We start from the raw sequence: 10,188 nt of genomic DNA on the forward strand, positions 1-10,188 counted from the left end.
TCAACAATAGCGCTAAATTTGATCGAGATCGTACCCAAATCAAATTAATAAGCAATTAGAAATGTAGTATAACTTAGAGAATGACCCCTAGATCGTCTCTCAAGGACCAAATGTGGTTCAGGAATTAGATCAAACACATGGTAGGGGGTTTTGATGGTGGTTTTGTGAAATGAAATGAACTAATTAACACACAAATTCAAACACAAATTCAAACACAGGTTAAAGACAGGTTGTTGTTAGCTCGATTGCACTTGTTTTCAATCACATATTTATATCAGATATTCAATCTTATGACCCTTAATCCAACATGAACTAGACAACTAAGCGAAGTATAAAGGGGTCTTCATAAAATGCTAATTAAGCAAACACATTCACACGAATTCATCAATTCTGCACACACAGTAATCAACTAAGCGAAGATTATCATGCTTAAATTAGACCACTAAGTGAGGACCAATTGCACAGAACATATTGCATATATGCATGGCACACAAAACAAAATAATAATTAAGCTCTAAAAACCTCATGGAAACATTGTAGCTCACAAATCACCAACCCAAATGGATTTAAGCTTCCATAAAACTAAATTCAATGCAGCAAAAGGAAAACAAAATTGGTATAACAATTGGAGCACAAAATGCAAAACGTAATGGGAATGAAAAACGCAATGCCACAAACGAAAGTAGAAAAACACAAATCAAAGAACTCAAAACGAATTGCAATGTGAGAATGAGAATGAAATTTAAAGTGCAAAATCAAAATTGCTAAGAGAAGAAAAGGAAATTGCATTACTGGAATTGAAAATGCATCAAAATGTAAATGAAAAACCAGAAAGCCCAAATTGGGGGGAGCTCTCCCTTGTTGTCCAAAGCTTAGAAAACGTAAATGAGAGAGTGAGAGGTTGTGTTTAGGGTCTGCCCCCGTTTTGCACACAACCCTAGGTCATAATACAAACTGGGCCTAATCCTAAAAATGACCAAAAACGGGCCAATGTGCTAAATATGTCTAAAAAGACTTAAAAACAAAATTACAATTGAAATTAAATTAAAAATGTTGATGTGGCAAGTGGAGAATGATATGACAGCCCTTTAATGTCCCAAAATAATAATCCAAAAATTTCCTTACAATTAATAATGACAATAATTAGCCTCAAATAATTCAAATGAATTAAAATAAGAGTTGTTGGTCAAATTAAGCCCAAATATCAAAATTGAGGAAATATTGGACAATTAAGCACAATCCCTAATCAAATGTAGTATAATAAGCTAAGTGAATAGTAGAAAATATTAATTTATCATTTATAGATATTCCTTTTAATTTTGGAGTATCCTATCATTCCCTTTAGTAATATTTGCAAAAGAGATAACACCAAAGATTTTGTCCTTAAGAAAAATGGTTGTCAAATCATTTACAAGAAAGTGAGCAGAAAGGATGAGGGAGATTGCAAATTTTGTATAATGAGCTGGGATAGTTGTATCAAAGGATGGGGAAGCTTGGTTATTATATATGCATAACATTTTAATCCATGCATCAAATGCATCTTCCTGTGAGATAAATCTCTCAAAAATGATTTTTTTTTTGTAGTAGACCTTGGACTACACTCTAACAAGTAGTTGTAAATTCTTAGTGCGTACTTGTGAAGAGATTCCAGGCATTGGCTTTTTGGTTTTCCTTAGATTTAGGGCATGTAATATGGAATGAACAAGGTTTGGTACAACTTCTAAGAGTAAAGATGTCCAAACATATGACTATTCGCTACATGTTTGCCTTTAACTTCTAAATTTGATGGGACACAAATAGTTTAGATCATAAAGAAAATAACTAGGATATTTAGTAACTAGTAGCCAAATTTGTAGTTTTCTATTTGTGTTGTCTGAGCTTCCTATAATTAATGTATCTAATTTAGGTCTTCAATGAAGTCTTGTTGGACAATAGATATTTATATAAACATGTATGTTCCAAGTCGGCAACGAAAGGGATACAATAACATTTTTAGGAAGGTTTAAATATTTTTGTGAAGGTTTAAATAACTTTTTATACCGACATTTTAAATCGATTATAATTCACTCGATATAAAAAGTGGTGCGGTGACATAACTATAAATATTTTAAGACTTTATATACCGATTGGAACTAGAACTAGTATAGAAAGTTAGGATAGTGACAAATATGTCTTCTTTCCTCATGGCATGAGAGGTGTGACTTGCTTATGTGGCATGTCACACTTGTTGTATGCTTTCTTTTTTACTCCAATTTCAATTTCTAGTCTAGGTTTTTCTCTCTTTTTTGGAGACCATTTTCTCCTTTACTTCTATAAATAGAGGAGCTTACCTCGTGTAAATTCATTCATAAATGTAGTAGAGTTACTTTATCAAGATTATTCTAATCAATTAAGTCTGTTATTATTTGAAACTATGTTCAAGCTAAGTCATAACAGTGATAATGGTCATATTTTTCAAATATTTTGACTAACATTTATTAGCAATCGATTACATTAAATGTGTATTTAATTAAAACTATTTTAATTTTAATTATGTTACAACTATAAATAATGTAACCGATTATATTACTCACGTAATCGATTGAATTGCGTCTGTTATGAGAAAACTATAAATAACTATAAATTGATGCACTGCACACTGTTCTCAAGACTTTTGATCATTCTAAACTTTCATATCTAATATTTATGAATTGAGAAAATAATTACAGGTGTGCTGAGACACTTCAAGAAACAAGATATACATAAGTTGATAATCTTGAAGGTTTCTTGAAAAACAGATTTAATTTTCATTGCTGATCAACTACTGCACTACTAAAGTGTACTCTTGACTAATCAAATTTCGTTTATTAAAATAAGAAGAATGACTTTTTCAAAAAATAATATTCTAAAACTTCCTCGAATTCTCTTATATTTAAAAGCCATTAACAAAAAAGGAATACTATTATAATTATTAAGGTAAAAAAATCAAATGAAATTGAAAATTAAAATGCTAAAATCTAATGATGACCTAGATTGGAAAAAATGCTGTGTCTAGTTTCACACTTAATAAACACTTTTCGTAGTCTTTTAAAGACATGCTTCTTGAGACATTATGTTTCCTTACCATGTACTTTTTTTTTCTTATACATGGTTTTTGATTGAATTTTTATTGAGTCTTCAAGCCACATTTAGTCTAATTTTTTATTTTATAATACACGACAAATTACAAATAAAAAATACAATAAATAAAGTGTAATAAAAATAAATTCTTATTTAAAAATTATAATATAACAATAAGTTCCTGGTCTAAAAATGTAAGCAAATATGTTTTTAAAACTAATATTAATAAAGATTAGTCCCATGACATTTCAATGTTATGTAGATGCACCATTTCCATTCTCTTGTACATTTGCAATGATGTTGAGGACAGGAAGATCCAAGGTGAAGAGAAAATAATTTACAACGACAATATTGTTATCTTTTAACTTATTGAAAATTGTACACAGATATTAAACTCACATTAAAAATGGAATGCTTATAGCCAGCAGAGCATATTATACATTTCCTAGTAGGTTAAAAAACGCCAAAAGAGCAAGAGTAGGCAATATAACAGGTATAGCTACCAACTTTGAAATGCGTCCCTTGTCCTTCCGTAATAAGAGCCCTTCAACGAGGGGATAGTTGACAGTAACTATAAAAACTGCAAGGAAAAGCTGTATAAACAATTTGTCCCAGTCACCGACCAAGAACACTCTGTAGACTCCTCCCACTAAGCAATATATGTTGACAGTGATGAGAAAAAGCATAGGTGCTATAAAGATATTTGATGCTCGGAAATCATATTTATCCATTTGATATAACAGAGTTTGTTCATCATCTTCTAATTTATTAGTGGGCACGAAAGTAGCTTCTCTTATACCAAATTTCTTTAGCAGTGCATCCAAACATCCATGTAGATTGCAAGTGACAGATTTCATCATCCAGATCCTCTGTTCATTGATCCACTTATGGAGTGTACCACCAGTTAAAGAGACTTCTAGTAAATGTTTTACAAGAGCTGACAGGAAGATGAACACAAAGACGATGAAAAAAGGGTCTGAAACCTGTGAAGAAGAAGAAGAAGAAAAAGAAAAAGAAAAAAGGGTTTTAGCATATGAAGCAAATGTATGCACGAATGTGAGACTTATAAGCATTGTTGTTACCTTAGGATATAAAGGTATTCCATTTAGTAGACTGAGCTGAGGGACCGTAGCAAGACAGCAAAGAGGCACGCAATAAAGAGGGAAATATGTGAGCCATGCAAAACATAGACACTGGAGAAATGGCAACCTTGTAGGCCAATACATAAGGGGGCAAAATCTATTTATACCATTTTCAAACAAACCACTGTGCCATCTAGTGCCTTGGATTAGTACATCATTCAAATTCGTTGTAGCTTTACCCAGGAACTGTGGCCTCGATGGTTCACAGAAAACTGAACTCCATCCATTACAATGCAACATAAATCCTGTAAGATAATCTTCTACTACGCTATAATATAAGAAACCAACCTGCAATCGTCCAAATATTTTGCAAATTTTTACTACAAGAATTTTGAAGTAATGACAGAAGAAAAGAAAATAATTAAAAGGTCTACCTACCTCTTCTCCCCATTTAGTACCAATTTCATAGTTACAAGAAGCCAAAAGGTGAGATTCTTCTAGCAATGTATGTTTCTGATCAGATACCGATTCACTTGTGTAGTCTCGATCAAGTGATGAACCGAATTCATTAGATGAACCGAATTGATCCTTTTGCTGCAGCAGATCACTTCCTAGGATTCAAAACAAAGAATAGTAAAGAGTGTGTTAGCCTGTCATCACAAGGGCAACGTTTATATGTTAATTTCATTGAAATGTTGTGTTTTAGGAAGCAACTAAATAAGAAAATGTTGTTTGATACCTTTGCTAGCGCAGTTTCCAAACAGTGATGCCCTTTTTATGTAAAAGCCTGTACCTGACATAACAGGTCCCATAAGCCCATCCATACCTTGCCATTGTACCTGAATTGTCCAAAAAAAAGTTAGTCAAGCACTCCACTCAAGATTATGATATGTTAACAACTTTTTTAACAATAATAGACTATTGAAACGAACTGATCACAAGTTTATGTAAAAATGTTGTCCAGAAAAAGTCGTTAAAAAAACATTTTTCATTTTATATGTTAAACATTAAAGAATTACAAAGGTGTCTGATTTAGATCTCCTCAGTCCTTACGCTAAATAGTGATCTCAGCTGACTATCATAGATGTCATTCTTGCTAATGTTGTGAAATTTCTGAGGAAATTGAACAAAAGACAAGGAAGATGATATCTTTGGATCAAGGTGAAAACACATGGCATATCGAGCTGAAGTTGGATCATTGCAGAACATGTCACAATCTAGAACTAGAATGTATGGCGAATTACTCATCACCCAAGAGACACGCAGCTGCAAGATTAATGAGATGGGAAAACATTATATTTGTTGTGTTGGTAAAACAAGTTTTCACAGTTTGGCAGATATATACAAGAAAAAAGTATATTCATACGAGGACATTGAGGGCGCCAGCCTTGAAATGGTGGGGATGAGAAGCCATTTTTTCACGAGAAACATAGACAAGGAGAGGCATTTTCACATTGTCTACATCATCTATCGTACTTTCTTGAATCACCTGCAAAAATCAGATTCATAAACGAATTTCCAAACATAACATGTTTCACATCACGGTAGTAAAGATACATATCTTAATAAATACATGCTACTATAATATCCGAACAACAGAAGGCAAAAATAAGTCAAACTTGTTTTATAAATTAGTTGGTTTGGAAAAGTTTAATGAAAATTTTCTATCAAAACGAAATGTCCAAGTTAATTTTTGAGAAATTTAAATTATTTTAGCTTCATATGCTACGCTTTTCTCTCATAAGAATTTATTTAGAAGTTCAATCTAAACTAAATTGATTGCCATGTTTAATTATTGTCCGTGAAAAAAGTTAGAGAAACATAACGTGTGTGTCTGATGAACGTTAAATGATAAAGTTAGAGGGATGAGATGACTCGTTTATAGGAGAAGTTTTCTATCATTTTGGTATAATTTTGAAAAAAAAATGCAATAATTGACAAATTTGGAGAAAGATATACAATAATGACGTTTGGGATTCACGATTTCGTATTGGGAAAGAATTTACATAATACAGTTTAATTCTGTCACACGAAGTCGTGAATGATAATTTGGTTTGCCTTTTTCTTTATACAGAAGTCGTGCACGTATAAAGTATGTTTTTTTTTATGAATAGAAATTTTTTTATCAACTAATATATATATATATATATATATATATATATATATATATATATATATATATATTAACTCTCTTAATAGTCTTTGCATGCAACTGTATCTTTTTTCTAAATATCTAAAGGAGAAAACCAATGCAAACGCTAGTATACCTCAATGAGAGATGGGTGATCTCGGGAGGAAGCACTATCTTTTCTAAACGTCTTTATCGCTTCTTCAAAAGCCTCGTACTTTTCCTGTAAATTATTTACAAATCACAAAGTGATGCATTATAAATATTATTTTGATGGTTAGGTGTACAGAAAACAGAATCAGATATGCCGGCAAGGATTTTTGTTTTTTAAAATCCAAAAAGATGAATAAAAGCAAGTTCCCTGAAAGTCAACCTTAATCGTATGCTTATCTGCCACGTACAAACTACTCCTTGCAAAATCAGCATGAGCATTATCCTCCAAGGCGGAAAAGTAAGCCTTGGGGCACCTGTTGTTTATTTTGTACCTTCTACAAAAGGGAAGCCACCACCTAGCAAATTTGCAAGCCTCCCTCATACCATGCAGTGTCAAAGGCGAGCCCGCATCATCTGAAAGATACACATGCAGTTTGTTTGGAGGGTAATCCAGTGCCATAGATGACAATACAGTATTCATGACATCCAAAGTGGGTTCCTTAGTTGGATCTGCAGTGCATATGAACACATCAATAGGAGAAAGTTTGTGATCCTCCGGCAATCTTTCTGGGAAGACAGATCGTGAAACTGGACGCCAGCGAAAGGCTTGGTCAAGGACCCAAAGGAAAGACAGAATGGCTTCTGAAGCAGAAACAAGTAGCCATGGTAACAACTCATGGCCTTCTCTTGTTTCTGTGGGTTGGAATAGAAAACAGACTCTGTAATAGAACATGAAGGCTAAAGCTGTGGAGTGTAGTAACACGTGTAACCTATTAACGATAAGTAGCAGCTTTTGGACATGGAGGCTATTCAGAGGAAGCCTCTTCTCTCTGCCCTCCATTTCTTCTAATGCATCAATAGGTTGTGAGTCCATCTATCTATATAACATTGGATGCTCCCTCTTTTTTAGAGATATTTGTCAATTTTAATGGCATCTGCTAGTCAATTCCTACCAAAACTACTTTTCATTATTCCACAATTATTATTCAATAATGGACCACCGCCTTAAAAAACAAAAGAGGAATAAAATAACTTTCTATATCTAGTTTAGATTCAATAACATAAAACATTAGTACGATTTATTATAAATTTATTATATTTTTCATCGCAATATACAAAAACTTATTATGTTTTTGAAATTATCATCACGTTACTTTCTATATATTAAAAATTATTTATGCACTAATGTTTCAATATCTAATTAAAAAAGTATTTGACTAATAATGTCATATTTCCATCTCCGTATGAACAAAAACTTCAATAATCATAAATTGATATATAAAATAAATATAAATTGATATATTGAAATTTCAATTTACAAAATACGTAATTAGTATTTGATAAAAAAATGTTTAATAACACTTGTATAATATTTTTTCGTTTTGAAAACTTAAGTATCATATTGTCATTGAAAGGACAACAAGTAAGTAAATGACCGAGAAAAAAAAAGTATTTAAAGTGAGTTGTAAGAATTTCCTTCATCAAAACTTGACCGATAAAATAAGGTGATATATTTTACTGAGTGATACTTTGACATTTCAAATTTTCTCTTACTTCCATTACACTTTTAAAACTTATTTCATCACAATATTTTATTTATATATTTTTATTATATTAATATAATATTTTTTTATTATTAAAATTTAGTGTCAAATGAAGAGAAATAAAGGTGGTTTCCGAAAATACGTTTTTTTACACTATTTATACATGTTGACAACCACTTTTATAAAATTTTGGACGATTAAAAACCTTAATACCATTTTTTGTCCATTTTTTTTTGTCAATGTTGTTTCAAATGGTTCTAATTTTTTTAAAATGTTCAATATAGTCTTAAACATCGTAATTTATGTTCAATTTAGTCCTTTTGGCTAACGACGTTTAAATCGTTAACGACTAAGTTTTCAGCTGAGCAATCAGTGACACAATCTTTGACACGTCATCATCATCTCCTACCTCCAGAAACTCTAATTTCTCCTACACAGAAACCCTAGCCACCACCTAACCTTAATCGTCGTCGTCACGCTCACGGTCAGCCACCATCTTTGCACCTCCATCATCAAACATTTCGAAACCGTAACCAGATGGTCGCACCGTTGTTCCAAACGCTCTGCCACAAGCATCGCGAAACCGAATGGCGAGTTCCTCGTGCCTTTGAGCAACGTCGTTGTGAAGCTTCTTCATTCTCCACCAGTCACCATCAACCTGAAACACAGAAGATCAAAACTATCTCCTTCAAACCAGAAGTGTGATTCGTGTCGCAACGGTGAAGAGCCACCAACATCATCACCAACCTATCGCGAGAAAAACCCAAATCGTAGAAATGTAAAGCCGAATCACACAATCATCTTCAATTGTCGCACCAATGCCTCTCCGCAAGCTTCTCCATCGCGCCTTCTTCATTCACTTGCAAGAGAAAACCTAGAAGGAACCAACTATCACGAAGTTCACCATATCCGCCGTGAATGCGAAACCCTATTCTAACGTGACGACACTGGAGCAAGGTTTTTCCCAATCCGCAGATGCAAATTTGAAACCCTAATTTTTGGGTGAAGAAAGTGGTTGTCACATGTCAAGCCATCATTGACGCAACCATCCTTAGTCAACTCTGGTCCTAGCCACGTCAACCAATAACTGCCATGTAATTCACTCATTGGTGATGTGTCGTTATAATTAACGATTTAAGAGTCATTAGTCAAAAGGACTAAATTGAACATAAATTACGATATTTAGGACTATTTAATATTTTAAAAAAATTAAGACCATTTCAAACAAAGTTGGCAAAAATTGGAACCAACAATGATATTAAGCCTTAAAAAATGAATTTTTTGTGTTGTAAAAAAAAATTGAAAGATAAAATAATAAATGTATAAAAATTTGTTAAGTATTAAAATAATATTCGCTTAGCCTATCTTTTTCCTTTTTCAAATATGAAGGAAATGTTTAGAGAAAAAAACTGAAAACGACTATGTTGAGATAATGACAAGGTTCTATAAACATTTAAATCGGATCAATATAAGCTTTTTAGGAATAGAAACTTTGGTTGAATTTAACATTACATCATAAAATTAAAAAGACAATTAATTTAATACTGAATATAAAAAGATGGATTTTCAAAATTCGCACCTTTTGAACACTGAATTAGTTCCTTATCGTTTATGAGGAATCACTTTACACTTTAGAGAGCATATATTTGTACGGTATGATAAAAAGATACCTAACTTCAGTTTCAAGTGTTCACCCTCGAATTAAAATGTTACCTCAAAACCATATTTCCAAATTTTTGGAAATTTTTTCCCAGTTGCAAAGTTTGTTTTTTTATTATATAAGAACACTATTAACAAAAGCTTTTTTATATCAGATCTTGAAAATATCATCTTTAATACCAATTTTCTAGTAGGTAAATTGTCACTTTTTATATCGGTTAAAGGTAGAGGTCGGTATAAAAAAACAAAATATTCATCATTTGTTTCAGAGTAAATCCAAATTAATTGTCATTCAGACTCTCTAGCTTGCCATTTGGATACAAAGACTTATTAGATTTTTTACAGGCACCAGGAACTTATTTTTGTAATAATCATAAAAAACAAAACAAACCATTTACATAACAATCCTTGCAGTGGATCTGGTGGATTGCATCTTTGCACCCTTCTGGCTATGGTTGATGGTGGTGGCACGCAGATCTGGAAGTGATTGGGTTTCACAAGATGTGTTGCCAATGAGTAGCAT

At 32.4% G+C, this 10,188-nt stretch overlaps 1 protein-coding gene across 2 annotated transcripts; it reads right to left on the bottom strand.

The window, feature by feature from the left end:
- Positions 1-3,432: 3,432 nt before the first annotated feature.
- Positions 3,433-7,424, bottom strand: LOC108319102 (cellulose synthase-like protein G1). Of its 2 annotated transcripts, XM_017550158.2 has the most exons (8): positions 6,683-7,423; positions 6,449-6,532; positions 5,548-5,670; positions 5,235-5,447; positions 4,921-5,020; positions 4,620-4,792; positions 4,182-4,529; positions 3,433-4,082 (listed from the first exon to the last, which is right to left on the bottom strand). In XM_017550158.2, the coding sequence occupies exons 1-8, from the start codon at positions 7,334-7,336 to the stop codon at positions 3,534-3,536; spliced, it is 2,244 nt and encodes a 747-aa protein (XP_017405647.1). In that variant the 5' UTR covers positions 7,337-7,423; the 3' UTR covers positions 3,433-3,533. The 2 variants fall into 2 exon arrangements, with proteins under 2 accessions (XP_017405647.1, XP_052727332.1); XM_052871372.1 differs by lacking the exon at positions 5,235-5,447 and having other exon boundaries at positions 6,683-7,424.
- Between the last annotated feature and the right edge of the window lie 2,764 nt (positions 7,425-10,188).

Source organism: Vigna angularis, chromosome 1 (genome assembly GCF_016808095.1).
Source record: "Vigna angularis cultivar LongXiaoDou No.4 chromosome 1, ASM1680809v1, whole genome shotgun sequence".
Taxonomy (NCBI): Eukaryota; Viridiplantae; Streptophyta; class Magnoliopsida; order Fabales; family Fabaceae; genus Vigna; species Vigna angularis.